The sequence below is a fragment of the Andrographis paniculata genome, unplaced genomic scaffold (assembly GCF_009805555.1).
Source record: "Andrographis paniculata isolate CXL003 unplaced genomic scaffold, ASM980555v1 Contig52END, whole genome shotgun sequence".
Lineage (NCBI taxonomy): Eukaryota > Viridiplantae > Streptophyta > Magnoliopsida > Lamiales > Acanthaceae > Andrographis > Andrographis paniculata.
In genome coordinates, this window is record NW_026137587.1 from 7,840,987 (window position 1) to 7,859,599 (window position 18,613).

The 18,613-nt window shown below is 37.1% G+C and overlaps 2 protein-coding genes across 3 annotated transcripts; one reads left to right on the forward strand and one right to left on the reverse strand.

The window, feature by feature from the left end:
- Window positions 1-225: 225 nt before the first annotated feature.
- On the reverse strand, window positions 226-6,750 carry LOC127254697 (uncharacterized). 2 transcript variants are annotated; one of them, XM_051279946.1, is made up of 8 exons: window positions 6,555-6,750; window positions 5,491-5,740; window positions 4,854-4,977; window positions 3,364-3,707; window positions 1,508-3,275; window positions 909-1,165; window positions 706-811; window positions 226-548 (listed from the first exon to the last, which is right to left on the reverse strand). In XM_051279946.1, exons 1-7 carry the CDS (start codon window positions 6,641-6,643, stop codon window positions 740-742), a joined length of 2,904 nt encoding a protein of 967 aa, XP_051135903.1. In that variant the 5' UTR covers window positions 6,644-6,750; the 3' UTR covers window positions 226-548; window positions 706-739. The 2 variants fall into 2 exon arrangements, with proteins under 2 accessions (XP_051135903.1, XP_051135902.1); XM_051279945.1 differs by having other exon boundaries at window positions 706-829.
- A 1,745-nt stretch (window positions 6,751-8,495) lies between these two features.
- LOC127254179 (translation initiation factor IF-2, chloroplastic) lies at window positions 8,496-16,319 on the forward strand. Its single transcript, XM_051279128.1, has 13 exons — window positions 8,496-8,684; window positions 8,810-10,335; window positions 10,427-10,459; window positions 10,574-10,687; window positions 10,841-10,990; window positions 11,085-11,183; window positions 11,297-11,359; window positions 11,695-11,850; window positions 11,929-11,994; window positions 13,071-13,307; window positions 13,854-14,129; window positions 14,970-15,158; window positions 15,827-16,319. Exons 2-13 carry the CDS (start codon window positions 8,872-8,874, stop codon window positions 15,986-15,988), a joined length of 3,009 nt encoding a protein of 1,002 aa, XP_051135085.1. The 5' UTR covers window positions 8,496-8,684; window positions 8,810-8,871; the 3' UTR covers window positions 15,989-16,319.
- Window positions 16,320-18,613: the final 2,294 nt, after the last annotated feature.

Genomic DNA, 18,613 nt, shown 5'->3' on the forward strand with positions numbered 1-18,613 from the left:
AATAATAATGATTGATTTTTAGTGTTTAAGTTCATTTTGAAAGGACTTCATTTAAGCCGGCTAATACAGATTGTCTTCTTCTACCTCCACAGCTCCTCACTAAAATTTGGAATACAGAATTGAGACAGCCACCATTAAAAATGCAATTTCAAGTAAAATATATCAAAAAATAAATCGTAGAAATCACAGGAAAACATTTTAAGCAAAAAGAAAACAGTAATCGTCTGAGGGCTGAATCCAGACAGATGTATTGTTCAATAGCAAGAATGCCTCATGAATAAGTAACTGTCAGAGAAAACTTCAACCACATTTATGAATGTGAAGAAGAGCTTCAAATACATGTCTCATGCCCGACGAAAGTACCAGAAGGTCCTTGCAAGGTATTATTATTGATACTAGCTCTGGAAACAAGCATAAAAAAAAAGCACCACAGGCAATGGAGTTTTCTAAATACAGTAAAGATGCAATGACTGGCTTTCGCCGTTTTCAGTTTGATCAAGTGCTGTTCATCTTCAACTTTGGTGTCTTGCACAAGGAAGCAGTAGCAACTGAAAGCAATGAAATTAAAACATCATGGTTATTGGAAGGATAACCGATGAATATCAACAAATCAGAGGCTCATTTTGAAAGTTTTGATTAAGTTAGGTCGATTATAATCCAGGTGTTGAATTGTTACTTAACTAGCAACAAGATGTAGAAAAATACCAGATTCTGGAACTCTAAACCAACTATATCTGATTCAGTTTTTGCCATGGCTTTTGTTGAAAGAGTGTCGTGCCAAGAGCTTCCGATTGCCAGTATGATGCTCATCCTGCAACCAATCAGAGTTCTGTGTTTCATTGTTGTTACAATAACTTGGGAGAGAACAACTGTAACAGTGGAAGAGGCAAACAAAAGTTTTCACAAACCTTATACATGGAAGCTGCTGATTCAGATTCCACTGTCTGTACCGGAACTTGCCCCTGTGATTGAAAAGCATCCAAAGCATCTAAGGTCTGCTGCCAGCCACAAAGTGCAACTGCTCCCGCGCTGGAACCCGAACCACTGCTGCTAGTACAGCCAGCAGCAGCAACATTTCCGTTCACCCAGGGGCAGAAGGGGTTATGATGTTTGATTGGATCAAACTCAACTGCTTCGTCATAGTTGCTTCCACCATTGGGAGGCCCTGACAAAGCTCCATAGGCAACATCATTACCCATTGAAAATAAATAAGCAGAGGAAAAGATACTGCGACAACGTTAAAGGGAATGAACCTAGTTAGAACTTAGAATTGATAATCAAACAGAACATAATTAACTTAAGTAAAAGTCTGCCAAAGAAGCTCGTGATCAAAGGAAAAAACAGATCCATGGAGTGGAACTCATTCTTCACACTTATATTTTTGCACTTTGATGTGCTAAATCTCAAATGATGTCTTCTATTAGAAATTTTTAATATATACCATACGCACAATCATATATCAAGCAGTAGCTACAAATTAATTTAATCATTGAAAGCAAAGGATTACCTGCGGCAGTTGAAATATGATACCCTGATTCCACATATCCACATTCATCAGTGGTTGGGTCTTTGGCAGCCTGAGTTACTTCTTCCTTGGAAACTTCAAAGCCAGAACACAAGATGGCATTGCATGACAGGGAAGGATGAGGACTGTTCTCATAGGAGGTGCCCCGCATGTTACTGGTCTTTTCACCACTTTCAACAGAGTCTGCTTTAGTTGAACCCATAATTTTTGAGCCACTATCAGCTCTTACTACAGATCGAGACATTAAATCTTGACTATCTCCTTGAGGATCCTCCCTATCCATTTCTTCAGGGACGAATTCACCCATTAGCCCTGGATCTGAAGCAAACTCACCTGTTTGGCCTTGGTTGTCAGTTATTTCAGCAATAGGTTCTACATCACCAACACCACTTTCAGCTCTATATATGGAAGCATCAGTCCCATGAATTTCAGCTTCATGGCTGGCGCCCATACCAACGCTACCTCCACTAATTCCAAAACTGGGGACGTCCCTCCCATGGGCGGTTGCAGTATCTGTGTTTACCACTTCTTCATTTGTGCTACTAACACCCATTTCACCAGCAGTTCTGATAACAGCTTGACAAGTGCTCTGTTGTGCTTGAGTGCTGTAGTTCAATTCAGAAGTCTCATTTTGGTCAGCATTCTTGATTGTTGATGTGGAAGGCAATTGAACATCATCAAAATCTCCAGGATAGTTTTCAACGCTTTCCATTGAATCATTATCTGCATTGTGACAGATTGTGTCCATAGCAATAACAGAGGACACATGCGTCGAATCTCTAGTTGATGGGTTTCCAATAAATTGGTCATGACCCTGGTCAAAATCATCTTTGTAAGCATCAAGTCCAACATCAAAACCAAACGAACGGCTTGGACCAGCACCAGAAGAGTCCCTTTTATAGGGTGAGAGATGGTGCTCAACAACCCTGGAGTCACGAGCGCGCTTTGAAGGACCGGCAGAGTACTGTCCACCTCCATCGACTTCATCACCATCACGGTCAATTACAGTTCCTTCAACACTGTCTGTTGGTTGGACCAATAACTGCGGCCTGTCAACTGTGCTTCCACCTTCATCTAAATTCCTCTTCCGGGAGCTAGGACCATGTGACTCATATGAAGCTGCACGATCACCAATCTCACTTCCAGAAGGCTGCCCAATCAATAAATCTCTTCCTCTATGCACATCTTGAAATGGCTCAGACATAGCATTCATATTCAGCCGTGACGAAGACAAGCCAGCTGACATAGTAAGATTCAAATCCACCCCGACATTTGACATTGATTTTCCCTCACCAGTTGCGACTTCATCATGGTAGTCTACCTGCTCCTTCTCAATACCATCCACAGCAACCCACCCACTGATGGCACTAGCTGCACTTACTCCCCTTGTCAACACCATCTTTTTACTAGTTTCTGGAGCATCAATGCTACTTGGAACAAAAGTAGTTGGGCGTGTGACAGTGAGGAAGTCCCAGATTCTCACTGTTGCCCCACATAAGCTACAATCCAACAGTGGCGATCCAGATATACTTTTTGAGTTGGTACCTGTAAATTCCTTGGTACCAAAAACATTTTTGGTGGAAGAGGACAATGCTTTTTTTCCACGGCTACGATCTCGTGGTGGGGCATGATGTTTTGAAGGACCACTTGAACATCCATTCCTTGCAGATTGAGCAGAATGCTCTTCACAATCCTGAACATTTGGAAGCCATCTGGGTTCCCATCCACAAAGGCTTATTAACTTCTGTGACTGCAACAAAAAAAAAAAAAAAATCAACAGTGAAGTGAACACTAAGTGCTATGAACAAATAAAATGTAAGAGAGCTTTCATATAGTACACGAGAGTATATGAAGAAAATATCATCTTTGGTGTTCTCTGATCCTAATAAAACTTCAAGCCTGACACCAGATTCATTCCGTGCAAACTGAGACTGGGCCAACAGCTTATCAAGTTCTGGACCCCTAGAAATCCTAATATGCTCAATGGCATATGTAGCAACAATAGGAAGGGATGGAAACTGAAGCAACCCATCACATCTATCCCTGTAGCCACCAACAAGAGCTGATGGTGGAGTCGGTGGAAACTGCACCAGACTTTCTGCACAACAATTTCCCATCCATGGACAGTTAATCTTATGTTCTTCATCTAGTCTCTTAGCAAAGTCTTCTCCAGCAACATCAGCTGCCACATAAAATTAATAGTTAAAACAGAGTTTTGATTAATCAGCAGAGAGCACAAACAGAGCTGTCTCTAACAGAAAATTTCTCAACTACAGGTTACAAATACAGAGTACGTACAAATAACAATGAATACAATTAGCAACTACATCAACTCTCTTGTCTTTGGTATATGTTGCAAGGGTTCTATGGTATGGTAAAAAAAAAAAATTTACACCCACCCTTCAAGTTGAATTTATTAAAAGCTTGATAGATACACATGTATTGGAATTGATACCAAATTTCATTACAAACTTTTAACTTCCCCAGGGAAAAACCATGTTGGTAGTGAGTGATTAAGATAGGATTTAGAAAAAAATACTGGCTCAAATAGCTGCAAATAGTGAAGAAAATTAATATCAAAGAAGCTAATGATTTTTTTAATAATATATCTCGTTTTCCATTATAATAAACAACAATGTTAGTTGTTATTATCATTGTAATCTGTGATTATCTCTACAAATAAAATATTTACATTTTTAAAGGCACCATTAGTTGCAACTCTAAGAAAAAACATCCTCATCGAGTAGATCTATTACCCATAATTTTAAGTGTCATTGGACTTCTGAGTACACAACAATATACAAAACAAGAATTAACCGAAATTGATGCCCTATATTCCATCCAACATGTAGCTTTAATAGCTTACAATATTAACAAGTACAATCTTTAAATTTGATAGATTTTAAAAGAAAACACAAATATAGAGGATCATACAAAGAATGACATTAACATGAATGATACAGCTTCATTTGAAGCAATGTATTTAACTAAGATAGAGAGAGAGAGAGAGTATAACTTCAAGCTTCTCTTTATTTTGTTTTAGAAAAGTTTAGATACAAATATGAACATATTGGAAAATCACGGTGTTCACTTGTAAGATTTTGGTTTTGGTTTTACTATTTCAAAAAATTTTCCCCAAAAAATATCAAATCAAACACTTATTTACATTTACTACATTAAACTAAAAATTAATTTTACATTCAAAACATCACATAAAACAACTATTGCAATTCAAAATTTTACTATTCAAAACTAAAACCGCACAAATAAACACACCAGAAACTTCTTGTAACCCAAACATCAACTAATAACATTATTCAACACTTACCTTCAGAAGGTGTCCAAGTAGCTGATGAAACAAACTTCAAAACTGCGCCGCAAGATTCACATTCAATTGTATCAACATCCACATTTACCCAGCCCCTTCTTGCACATGAAAGCGAACTGGCAGCCTAAATCAAAATTGCATGAAAAACAACAATAAGCAGAAAAACCAGCTTCTTTTTTTCACAGCCAAGGACACCTTACAAGCCAAAACTATCAAAATAAAATAAAAACCTCAACACATCAGGCAGCTATGATGTTTTTACTAATAAGCATTAAATATGACACAACAGAATATCCTACCATCATTCTGAGTGGACCCTTCACATCTCTGTTGGCCTGCCTACATCCAAATTACTCATTTGCAGAAAAGTTCATGACAGGTAAAGGCTCAATTTTGCGTAATTATTTGTTGGATTTTACAGCTCCCCAAAAACAATATCAAACCAAATATATGATCTATCTAATATACATTATCAAATACCCATACACAAAAATTCAAGATCAATTCTCACTCTATCAGCATGAATAATAAATATGTATGAACAAGGCAGCCACATGGGAATATGAACAAAAATAAACTTAAATTGGAGTAGAGCATTCACTGATATCATAGCAAAATTTGTAAGCCATTTTCACACCTTCGGCTTTCCACTCCAATTTGCAGGTACAAATGTGGACAGACGCCTTAACAAATCCCCCCTTTCCCAGGGCCTGCAGGAAGGCTGTGAAGATCCAAGAATAGAACCACCAGCACTGGTACTCAATGATGTGTTCATTGGCTGTGAACCAATGCAAGACACTGATCCGCCTTTCAAATTCTGCCCTTGACCAAGCCAGTCTGTGCTGCCAGCATTTGCGGGAACAGCTGGGGATGATGCTCCAACAGAACTAGAAAGGGGGAAAAATGATAAGCAGTGTAGCCATAATGTGGAAGACTACTACATCCACTCCATTCTCCAAAGCTAATATCATGCACTTATTACCCTTATTAAGGATCCTTTTTGCATATGCCAGATTAAAATCTTTACAAAACTAAACTTTATATCAAGAATGCTAGGGGCCATAAAGCAGCTAATCTGAACACAAAGCATTGAAGACTTCGTTTTTAAGAATGTTCAGCATATTTAGCTAAACCATGCAGTCCTTGACAGAGAGAGATACAATATCCCAACTGTACTTCAACCTCACGATAATTTAAATAGTGCGTACTTATAACTATCAGGACAAACATATTCCATACAAATCAAGCAAAGCATATAATATCAAGGTGAATATAGTGTATATATATATATAGGAAAACAAATAAGAAGTAAGCTCTCGTCATATAACGTTGCTTTCCATACAACCACCGTACCTAAAGGAAACAAATGAAACTGAAGATAAATATGGGAAATTTATAGGCCAAGCTGATTTTTTTAATTGAATCGACAAAGGACCCAATTACATAAACATAGATCCCTGCTTGTTCAAAAAGAAAAACAAAATTGCCCCAATTCATAGGAAGCCCTAATTTCACTTCACTCTCCACAAGCACAGCAAAAACAGGCTCGTGCACACAATTGACCCCGTCAAATTCTAAGATTTGCATAATTCACGTCCGAATTTCACAATTTCCAGCTAGGAAAATAACACCAACAACAAATTAGGGCAACTGATATATTGGGAGAGAAACAAGTGCTCAAACGGAAGTAAAATATTTCACCTGGCGGCGGGAGTGAGACTCGGCGGAGGGGACGAAGATCTTGGAGGCAGCGGCGGGTCTCCTGAAGAGCTTACGGCGTCGTCCCTCATTTTTCCTTCTCCTCTGTCTCTCTTCTCCAAGATATATAATATGCGCGTGTCTTTATGTCATTATTTCATCAAAACCTCAATTCGCACAAACTATTCTCCGCTCAGTGAGAGCGCGTTTATATATATATACACAATATATCTATATATTGTCAAAATAATTTTTTCAGATCGATTATATATTTTATTATGCTATTTCATTTTTATTTTATTATTATTTTTTTTCTTGTTGTTTTTCCAGCCGCTGGGTCGATCCAGACCCGTTTTAAGTTGTGACCCGTATTTATTATAAATTTTAATATATGGTTAATCTCAAATATATATATATTTGTTCCTTAATATCTAGTCCAGGTCTCGCTCAATTTTATTTTCTCGCATAAATGAGAAAATTAAATATTTATTCTTTACTTAATATATTATAAAAACAATTTTTTATTCAAAAATTAAATATTTATCATATGCAATTGTTTCAATTCTTTTTTTTTTTTTTTTTTTTTATTGCAATCACATTTTTATTAATGGGTAACGAGTTCATCTCTGTGTCATCTTCACTAATAACTGATAAAATAGGCATTAAAATTTAATACCAAGACGAGACCATTCAATATTAAATGTTATGATGTGCAGTCTAACAACTAGAGACGACAATAAACCTATATATTTACTAATAAATGAAAATTATATATAAAAAAAAATATTACACTGATCGATTAATTTTAAAAGAAATGAATACTCAATATTATTTATTATGGACTTAAAAAAAAATGTTTATAATGATATAATATAATCAACAAATATAAGAAGCTATAAGTTCGTTTATTTGTATTTTTTTATTAATGTATTATTTCTTATGTTAGTTATAAAAAAATTGTTAGTAATATAAAAAAATATAGTGAATCCTGAACAAATTCGAAATTATGTGGATTTAGAGATGTCAGGAGTTTGAAACCATAAACTTATAATTACAAGTTTACTTCTGCATCATTATATCATCTTTTTACGTGACATCATTATGCCACTCCTTAAGAAACTATTAGATGGATAAAGAATATTGTGAACTACTTATTAATATAATGAACTATTAGAATTGAGCTAACTCAATGTTTTTGGACTATTTCGAAAAAAGTCTCGTACTAATGAAATTTATGTAGAATTGATGAAGTGTGAATATTTCTATCCAATAATCCTCCCTCAATCCAAAAATCCACCTATGGGTCTTCTTCAATGGTATTTACCTTAGGTCCCCTGAACTACCTCGCATATTTTAATTACGAGGTCAACGAGAGCGAATCTACAATCAATGTCTAATACTATCAAGTCCATTTTACAATCAAATTGGGCTAGATCAAATCAACACTAATATAATATTATCGGCTTGGATTGAGTGTACGAATTTATTTTTAACTTCCTAAAAAAATCTTATATCAGTGGAATTTATGTAGAATTTACAAGGTATAGATTTTTCTTTAAACTTTTCAATGTGAAAATTGAGTTTCTACTTCAATAATTCTTCCCTCAAATCAAGGACTAATTTACGACTTTACCTTGGGCCGCCACCGCCACAACCAATGCTTGATGTCATCGAGTCCACTCTACCACTGAACCAGATAAGTGCAAAAATAAATTTGTATGGGCTCAACTCTAAGCCGACAATATCATAGTTAGCCCAATCCCATGGAGAAAAATCCTAAAACAAAATAAAAGTTTTCGGCTAGAGATACAAAAATCTTTACTCAAGGGACCAAATTGTAAAGCTTTTACGCAGGGAAATCATATGGAGTAAGAAATGGCTTCCGCAGAAGCCAACAAGAATGAGTAGAAAAGAAAAGCCTTATCAACATGCAAATTGGTAACATTTGTAGGGAGGAGGAACCACCACACAACCACAGGCCAATCCACCTCACGAAATTTCCCATTCTCTTAGTCCATCCGATAATAACAACCACTCGTACGCCTCATTCCTTTCCTCCCTCCCATCTCTCTACTGTTGGGGCAAAAAATCGACTCTTGCTTGTACTTGGAGGAGGAACCCCGCACTTCGCAGGTATGATTGTCTACCCATTTAATCAATGCCAGTTGTGGGGTTCGTGTTGGTGGAATTGTGAAGAAAGATATACGAGATGTAGATTTTGATTTTGATTTTCTTGAAAAAAAAACTGTTTCTTGCAGGAATTTGGAAGTTTTTTACTGGCTTTGTTTCGGTGAAGTGATTCTCGAATGGTGGAGGATATATGAGTGTTGGCATGGCTTATTTAGCTTCCCTGGCGAATTTGGGAAGCTTGAATATGATATCTTTCGGTAATTTTGATGGTTCCGTTTGCTTCGTTAGGAAGGTTTCTTTCAACAGAAATGGGGCTAATTTTAGAAGGTTTTGGAGTGGGGAGAGATGGAGGTACATTAGTGTTTGTAAATATTCCGTAACAACTGATTTTGTTGCCGAGCACGGGACTTCAGTGTCTCTTGATTCTCCTTACGAAGGTGGTAAAGACAATAAGAATGATGCATTGCTAAAGCCAGCTCCCAAGCCAGTTTTGAAGTCAGAATCGAGGGACAATTCCCTTCCTGGCATGTCTTGGGATGAATCAAAACTTGGTGTGGAGTCGAACAATGAGAAGCCAGATAGAAAAGAGGAGGAGAGAAGTCAAGTGATTGAATCACTTGAGGAGGTCTTGGAGAAGGCGGAGAAGCTAGAGACTAGAAAGACGGTGAATGTTTCTGTAAACAAAGTGGCAGCTAATGGAACTGTGGCCCAAAAGAATGGAAAACCAGTTCATTCTTTGGATAATTCGGCTCGTAAGTCTAAGACTGTGAGAAGCGTCTGGCGTAAGGGTAATCCAGTGGGAACTGCACAAACTACAGTGAAGGAACCTGGAAGTAGGACGAATGGAAGTGGGGGGGCTGCCTCTCCGCCAGCTGCTCCACCTTCGCCGCCTAAACCGCCTGAAAAAGTGCAACCTAAATTACAAGCAAAACCCTCCGTAGCTCCTCCTGCTCCTATAAGAAAACCAGTCATTTTGAAGGATGTAAATGCTACTGATTCAGGAACAAAGACTAAAGAACGCAAGCCAATTTTGATTGATAAGTTTGCATCAAAGAAACCAGCTGTTGATCCTGTGATTGCCCAATCAGTTTTAGCTCCTCCAAAACCAGGGAAGGGTCCTACTCCAGGAAAATTCAAGGATGAGTTCCGAAAAAGGGGTGGTCCATCCAGTGCACCTCGGAGGCGTCTGGTTAATGATGATGAAGATGCAATTGCTGATGAGGATATATCCGAGCTTGATGTTACTATACCTGGCACTGCCACTGCTAGAAAAGGAAGAAAATGGTCTAAAGCAAGCCGAAAGGCTGCTAGACTACAGGCTGCAAAAGATGCTGCACCTGTTAAAATGGAAATCATGGAAGTTGGTGAAGATGGTATGTTAACTGAGGAGTTGGCGTTCAACTTAGCCATCAGTGAGGGTGAAATTCTTGGGAATTTGTACGCTAAGGGAATTAAGCCCGATGGCGTCCAAAAGCTGAGCAAAGACATGGTGAAGATGGTCTGTAAAGAGTATGACGTGGAAGTCATAGATGCTGCTCCTCACAGGGTAGAGGAAATGGCGAAAAAGAAGGAAATTCTTGATGAAGATGATTTGGACAAACTAGAAGAGAGACCTCCTGTGCTAACCATAATGGGCCATGTTGACCATGGGAAGGTCGGGACTACCCCAATTGTTTTATTCAATGTTTATTAACAAACTCTCTATTAGTTAACTATCCAACTGACTGGATTGTGTACACATGCAGACAACACTTCTGGATTACATACGGAAGAGTAAGGTACATATGTGACGTCTATTGTGCAAAAGGGTTACATATGTTATTACAAGCTGATGATTAGATGAGTAAAAATGTATTAGTTGCTTGGGTCACTGAATTGGTTGCTCCAATTAGGTGGCAGCATCTGAAGCTGGTGGAATTACACAAGGAATAGGGGCGTACAAGGTTGATATAAATCTGGATGGCAAGCCACAAACCTGTGTGTTTCTTGATACTCCTGGACATGAGGTAATAATATTCTAAATTGATTCTGTTAAGAGTTTGTTTATCTTCTGTCCCGCAACTTGAACATATTCTGGAATCGATGAGTCCACATCTGGAACCTATTTGCCTAGTACTTGTAATCATCAATAAAATTGCTAGTTGGTATTTTTTCCACAGGCATTTGGAGCAATGAGAGCACGTGGGGCGAGAGTAACAGACATTGCCGTCATTGTAGTTGCAGCGGATGATGGGATCAGGCCTCAAACAAATGAGGCCATTGCTCATGCCAAAGCTGCAGGCGTGCCAATTATTGTAGCTATTAATAAGGTATGTTGATGTGGTATAATTGTTCAGATGCCAATTTTCCCAGGTGTCCTTCTACGGATTATGATATATTTGTATTCATTCCCCTTTTTTGTAGATAGATAAGGATGGTGCTAATCCAGACCGAGTAATGCAAGATCTTTCATCAATTGGTTTAATGCCAGAAGATTGGGGTGGCGATGTCCCAATGGTTAAGGTAACATAAATCTTATAAATTATGCTAACTTCAGAGGTCATAGAAAAATATGAAAATTATGTTTCAGATGCTGAAGTTATTGCTTAACTGATTTATGGCTGACTTTTTTACAGATAAGTGCTATTAAGGGGGAGAATGTGGATGAGTTGCTGGAAACCATTATGCTTGTTGCCGAGGTAGGTTTATATATTTTACTCAATTATAATTCTAATTCACAGCTGCTCAATATGTTCTAAATTTCGATGCCCTACTGGTTTTATACCACGCATCATATGTATGCTCCAATGAAGATGTTAAGGTGTTAGCAAGTCAGTAAGAGCATTGTAGAGAATCTACACACTTGTTATAGTATATACTGTTGTGAGATTGCTCACTTTTAGCATTTCCTTCTTGATGGTTGGAACTCAATGACATCTGTGATTCAAAACAGAGGAAAATTGTTTCAAATTTCCTTATATGTGTTTCTGTTTGTGATCCAATCTAAGTTTGCGATTATGGTTTTCCATTGAAGTTGCAAGAACTCAAGGCTAATCCGCAAAGGAATGCTAAAGGAACTGTAATTGAAGCTGGTCTTGATAAATCAAGGGGGCCCGTAGCTACTTTTATAGTGCAAAATGGAACCCTGAAAAAAGGGGATATTGTGGTTTGTGGTGAAGCTTTTGGCAAGGTTTGTACAAAAAATTCTGATCTTTGGAAGATTTTTAAGATCTCTCTGATGACAGGGATGATTCTTACATAATTTCAGGTGCGGGCTTTGTTTGATGATAAAGGGAAGCAGGTTGATAATGTAGGGCCCTCCATTCCAGTACAGGTATTTCTATATACATGTGCTGTCTGCCTTATTTTATATTCTTATATTATTTTGAAGAATGGGTTGTGTGGGCGTATATGGTTGTAGTTAAGTCTTTGAGATGCTTAATTTTGCAAAGATGTGAAAGTTTGTCGTTGGAAACTTTGTATATCGATAGCCTTGGCATGGTTTGCTCTTACTGCTATATTTGCTGGTGTGATTCGCTACATGTGTTGGATCACTTCATTTGCACTTAGATGACTTATGTTTACTCCATGACATACTTCATTTTAAATACTTCTAGCCTAAGGAATCAGACATGCACATCTTAAATGGACGAGCTCTTCCTTGTGCTCTTACAACTAGAATGCAGCAGCACTTGATTCTTTTTTCTTGTTGTATGCACATACTATTAAAGATTATTATTAACTCTGAAACATCATATTCTCTAAAAACTAATTTTTTTGGATATCAATGACGCAAGCTGTTTCAATTTTCAAACATCCTTATGATTCAACTTGTATCATGATACTCTATAGCAGAAAGTAGACACATACGCCAGACTGGGAACCTCAAATAGTGCTCTGCGATTATATTCGAAGTTTCAAAAAATATGTAGAAATGGACTATATAAATAGCTCTACCATGATCTGCATAAATCTTGATCTCAGAAACTGTAGAAAATGATGCAGAACGAGCAAAGGCTCCTCCATTAGAGAAAGTCCCGTGAGGGCTTAGTTGATCTATTCCTTACCTCTGGACCTAATTGGTTACTGGGAGGAAGAGCCATGCTCTTTCTGAAGTGAAAAATGAACTAGGATTCTTGATAATCATAATGTTATGCCATAATAATTCAGAAGGCTTCATGCCCCAGCATATATGTTATGTCGTTTAGTAAATTTTCATGTAGTTACATGAAGTTTGGGCACACTGATTTCCATTTTGATAAGGCTAAAGATTTGGTTCTTGAAGTCCCGAGCTCTTTTACCCTGCCCCTCCTTGCATCCAACACATGCCCAATCATCTTTCTCAATATTTGTACTTTAACTTAACTGCTTTTTACAATTTCTTGATAACTTTACTGTATGTTTTGCCAGGTCATAGGATTGAGTAATGTTCCTTTAGCCGGTGATGAGTTTGAGGTTGTTGGTTCACTTGATGTTGCTCGAGAGAAGGCAGAATCCCGGGCAGACTATCTGAGAAATGAGCGGATTACTGAAAAAGCAGGGGATGGGAAGGTTACTCTCTCTTCCTTTGCTTCTGCTGTTTCAGCAGGAAAGAGCGCTGGATTAGATCTGCACCAGCTTAATATCATCCTCAAGGTTGATGTTCAGGTAGGTCCAGCCAAAGCATTCAAACCAAATATAATGTTTTAATCTTGCAAAACTAGGCTGGATATTGTTTAAGGAAAACAGTAACAGGTCAATATCTGAAAATTACGGTGCCTAATTCATCATTTGTGATTATAATGCTCTTAGTTCTCCATGTTCTCATGTATGTGTTTTACATTTAGAGAGGCTAATATAGATTTAGGTGCTATGGGTTTTGAATGCTTTATTTGGTTCAGGTATCTCTAGCATCTCTCACTAATGTTAAATATTATGCTAGAATTATTTTTCCTTTTTCTTTTCAGTTTTGTTTTTCTTTAGGATTTGGTATTCATTCAACAATAGGATTTGGGTTCCAGCATAAGCATCAGCTTGGTTAAGACAACTCAGGCTCAAAATTATAATACAAACAATCTATGCTGTCATGTGTTTTCTTCTGATTCTATATGCAAAACAAAAGTACCATCAAACAACATAACATTTATGTATTCAATAGTTTCTCGTAATCAGATCATGATCTTCAATTAAGACAAACATCTGATTAATGTCTAGGGATCCATTGAGGCTGTCCGGCAAGCGCTGCAGGTGCTTCCACAAGATAATATCACTTTGAAGTTCCTACTCCAAGCAACTGGAGATATCAGCACCAGTGACATTGACCTTGCAGTGGCAAGTAAAGCTATTGTTTTTGGTTTTAATGTCCGAGCACCGGGCTCAGTCAAAAGCTACGCAGATAACAGAGGTGTTGAAGTTCGTCTGTATAAAGTTATATATGAGCTCATTGATGATGTGCGAAATGCAATGGAGGGACTTCTGGACCCAGTTGAGGTAAGAGTATTTCCCCATTTCTTACATTTTCCTTTTAAGAGCATTTCCCCATTTCTTACATTTGCCTTTTTCTAAAGAATGCAAGACTTCAATATGTTCTATAGTTTAGTATGAGGTGTGTCTCTTATTATAAATAAGTAAATTTAGTTGCTTTTTGTGTATGCATGTATATTAATCAGTAATTATTTTAAGTTGTGTGTGTGACAGGTGTATATCTAACATAAGAACAATGGGTAGTATTTAACAATAGTTTGGATACATATATAGTTCACAAATTATCCCCACAAAGCTGTTACAAACAAAGATATATATATATATATATAGCGAGAGAGAGAGAGAGAGAGAGAGATACTTTGAGCATATAATTTCCCATATGGATGACCGAGAGGCTTGTTCTATGAAGATCCTTCACCTTCTCCCTAGAATTTCAAAGGCTTCGTTCCAATAATGTTGTGGCTGAAAATTAAGTTGCATTGATTGGGAAGAACATTTTGATGAGGTTTTATTTATTTATTTTTGTATATATACATTATAAATGATGAATTGAACAATGGAGTATGAACCAGTTTGCATATGATTGTGTATGTGCGGACAATTATTAAATTGAGATGTTTGTATATATATCACATATGTAAATAATTATTTTTGAAGAGTATTTTATATGAGGGTTAAATGTTTTGAATATGTATTTTTTTTTCTCCGATTAAGCTCTGATGAAGCACTTCATTCCTTGAGCTTCTGAAGTTATTCATGATAAAACAATGTTTATCGATTTTTGTGTTTTGCATTTTAAGCTCAGGTCAAGCATATCATTTGGCTACTATTTCCTTTTTTCCACAGGATCAAGTGCAAATTGGTTTAGCAGAGGTAAGGGCTGTATTTAGTAGCGGAAGTGGTCGGGTTGCTGGATGCATGGTCACAGAGGGTAAAATCGTCAAGGACTGTGGAATTCGTGTTATAAGAAAAGGCAAGAAAGTCCATGTTGGGGAGCTTAGTTCCTTAAAAAGGGTCAAGGAGACGGTGAATGAGGTAACTTTTGCAAATTTATTTTGTACTCTTTGTGCGGTCTCATTTATCACTAGCTGAAATTCCAGCATTTTCATTCTGCTTCTTCTTCTCCACTTTAGCCTTTTTGAAATTTTTATAACCTCTTGTGCTGCAGCTACAAGAAAAAAAGCAGTTAGAGAGTATTTACAGATTGCTTAAAATTTTTGGTTAAAACCATCTATTTGTAGCTTCTCGATTTTTTCTTGAAAATTTGAAAAGTACTTTTAAAGGGTCAGATAACTGATGATGCATTGTAATATCCGGGAAATATTTTGGGTTACTATGTCTGAGATGACTTCAGTCAAGGATTTCCTTGATCATATTGAGAAGAGATTTGCCAAACGTGAAATGGCTGAAATTAACGAACTTTTGACGTATCTCATCTCATTGAGGTATCGCGGCAAATGAAACATATTGGGATACATTAGGGAGTGGTTTACTTTCAACCATTAATTAGTCTTTGTGTTGTAAATAGAGTAATTAGTCCATGAAAATAAATTTCCCTTGGACTAATTTATATGTGGGCAATCTTAATCAGTACTGTATTAACATGTGTCCCTATATTTGAGGTAAAAATAAGAAATTTCTGCAAACAGTGCCTTCATATCAGGAAGACTTTTCTCTTACCTTTTCTACTGTGTTTTTTACAGGTAAATGCTGGACTTGAGTGTGGAATTGGCGTCGAGGGATTTGACGAGTGGCAAGAAGGCGATAGCATTGAGGCCTTCAACATGGTGCTAAAGAGAAGAACACTGGAAGAGGCGTCAGCTTCAATGACCGAGGCACTCAAAGAAGCCGGAATTCAATTGTAAACAGTGTCATTTCCGAGCGTGGTGAGTTTTGAATGCCTCGACCATATCCAGATAAGCGCCTTACTGGATCGCCATCCAATTCATGCTGGTAAAAACTGCGGGTGATATTGGTGCCTATTTGTTTGTAAATAGTTATGGTACACGACAGGTTAGACTTGAGAGGCGAATGGATCTTTCAAAGGCATATATATATATATATATATATATATAATGAAAAGAAAAAAAATATGAAAGATTCAATGTCCTGACATATATGATATATATGTAAAGTGATACTTGACTGTTGTAACCAATTTTCTCCATGAAATTGTTACACTCTTCTTTTGGTCGATGATTTTGGTTGAATCTGTAGCCCATGGATAAATGTTAGCCTCGGATAGGAAATTGTTGAATTGTGATAGAGATAGATGTGATGAAAAAGGTAAATTACAAAACATAAAAAAAGTTATTTATCCAAAGCCAAATACGGATTACTATTATGCAAGAACAAAAAATCATAATGAATAGATATATTAAAAACAAATCTGAAAAATTTTAAACATTCCATAACTCAACAAGCTTGCATATTTAACATCTTGACACTGTTATATGCATATATATTCCGCCGCCTCCAAATTTTGCGCATATTTACTCAGAATGCACCAAAGGATAAGGCGAATTCTCACGTTATAAATAAATAAATAAATAATGAGATATTTTTTAGGCGAATTCTCACGTTATAAATAAATAAATAAATAAATAATGAGATATTTTTTATAAATTTTGATCGGTACATTTTTTTTTTTTGATAAAGTATTAGTAACATAGGAAATGCATAGAGAGAATTTGAAGCGATGATTCAAATGTCATATTACCTCCACTATTTAAAAAAAAAGAAAAAGAAAAACCAATGTTTTATTATTGCACATATGTGTATATATCGAAAGAAAATTCGTACAATTAATCATAATAATGAATATTATACAACTTAGACAAAAATTAAACATGCTACATTACTCTATTATAATGAGTGCATACTTTAGAATAATAATATACCTAAATTAATATGACATCCATTTAATTATATAAAATTAATCTAAACATACAACTTTCATACAACAAAACAATGTTCCTATTAACTCAATACAACAATAATATTAAGCTTAGACAAGCTTAAATATCGCGGCGACCAACAATAAGCTCAACATATCTTCAAGCCCAATTGATTAGCATTAGTTTCGATTACGCGCTTTGTCAAATTATTACAAGATGCCACGGAAGCAAAAGCCTTGTCCTCGTGGATAGTTTCCAAAATTTTGACCATTGGCCATCTCACCACGGAAATATACTTTGGGGGAGCAACTTCTATCGCGAACCTTTCTTTTGAGAATTTGGACATTGTCGATGCTTTCAAATTACTTTCGAACAAAGAGTTAGAATAAAAAGAAAATAATAAGATAATTTGTGTTGTAGACAAAGGATGAAGAAGAAAAAGGATTTATATATAGGAATAGAATATGACACTTGTACTCTAAACTCCCTAGTCGACACGTAGTTGCCCTCAAGATCGCACTACATAGCCGCCTCTCTACTTTTTGTATTTATTGCGCGAAATTCTTTATCTCCAAAAGGAAACAAAACACCGTGTGAAGAAGAAACATGGCTTTTTTTGTCTTAGTGATATTTCTTCGTCGTAAAAGGGGGACCAAAAAGCTAACGCTAAGCTTGCATTCCCTTAGGGTAATTCTTCTTATTAAATAGATCGAACAACTTGAAAACAAGTTGAGCTTTGTTAAGCACAAAAAATAATAATAATAAATAATGGCAGTGGGATTCTGGACGGGTCTGGATATAAGTTAAATGACCCAGAAGTAGGGTGCAATCGGACAGATGCAAGGATCGGGAAGGAAGAAAGGTCGGGCGGAGTCTAAAAAAGGTGTACCCAAGTCGGGTAAACCGTAGATCGGGTGAAAGACGAAGTCGGGCAGACGCGAAGGTTTGTCAAGAGAAAGGTCGGGCAAGGAAGAGGTACGGACAGATGCGGAGGTCTGTCCAGAGGACAGTCTGTCCTTCTAAAGAGATAAGGCAAATAGAGCCGGTCGGTTGGTCCGTGGTCGGGACCACATTTGGTTGGTCCATGGTCGGACCAATTAAAGACGGTCAAAGACGGAGGGCGGCTGATGCGGAGGTCGGCCCAAATGATGTCGGGCGAAGAAGCAGGTCGGGCATTGAGGTCAGGACGTGATACGAAGTTCGGACCAAGTGAAGTAGCATGTGCAGGTCGGGTGAGAGAGCAGTTCTGGGGCGGTTAGAGGAAGTTGCAACTGGCGAACGGTTTTTTGAAGGTCGGACGTAGTAGAACGGTTGACACAAGTGTCAATAGAAGAGAACTTTTGGGGCGGTTAACAACGGTTATGGTAACTGACCAGACGACGGTTCTGAACGTTTTCTTCAAAGAATATTTAAGGATTTGGATCATCATTTGGCAAGGCATCTTCAATCAACTTCAACAAAGCAAAGTCAGATTTGGGGATCACCACTTTAAATTTCAGTCTTTTATTTTCCAGTTTATTTTCTGTACCATACAGTATTTAGAGATTCCTAATCTCAGGCACTAATTAATCAAGTTTAAGGATATTTTCTATA

What these genes read in the sequence shown, in the direction of transcription:
- LOC127254697 (XM_051279945.1), bottom strand. Translation starts at nt 6,643, where the DNA reads ATGAGGGACGACGCCGTAAGCTCTTCAGGAGACCCGCCGCTGCCTCCA. An exon ending in TACTTGGACACCTTCTGAAG is followed by an intron (nt 3,708 to 4,853) that starts GTAAGTGTTGAA and finishes TTTATGTGGCAG; the next exon opens with CTGATGTTGCTGGAGAAGAC. An exon ending in TTTTCTTCATATACTCTCGT is followed by an intron (nt 3,276 to 3,363) that starts GTACTATATGAA and finishes TTTTTGTTGCAG; the next exon opens with TCACAGAAGTTAATAAGCCT.
- LOC127254179 (XM_051279128.1), top strand. Translation starts at nt 8,872, where the DNA reads ATGAGTGTTGGCATGGCTTATTTAGCTTCCCTGGCGAATTTGGGAAGC. An exon ending in TCCTCAAGGTTGATGTTCAG is followed by an intron (nt 13,308 to 13,853) that starts GTAGGTCCAGCC and finishes ATTAATGTCTAG; the next exon opens with GGATCCATTGAGGCTGTCCG. An exon ending in GACTTCTGGACCCAGTTGAG is followed by an intron (nt 14,130 to 14,969) that starts GTAAGAGTATTT and finishes TTTTTTCCACAG; the next exon opens with GATCAAGTGCAAATTGGTTT.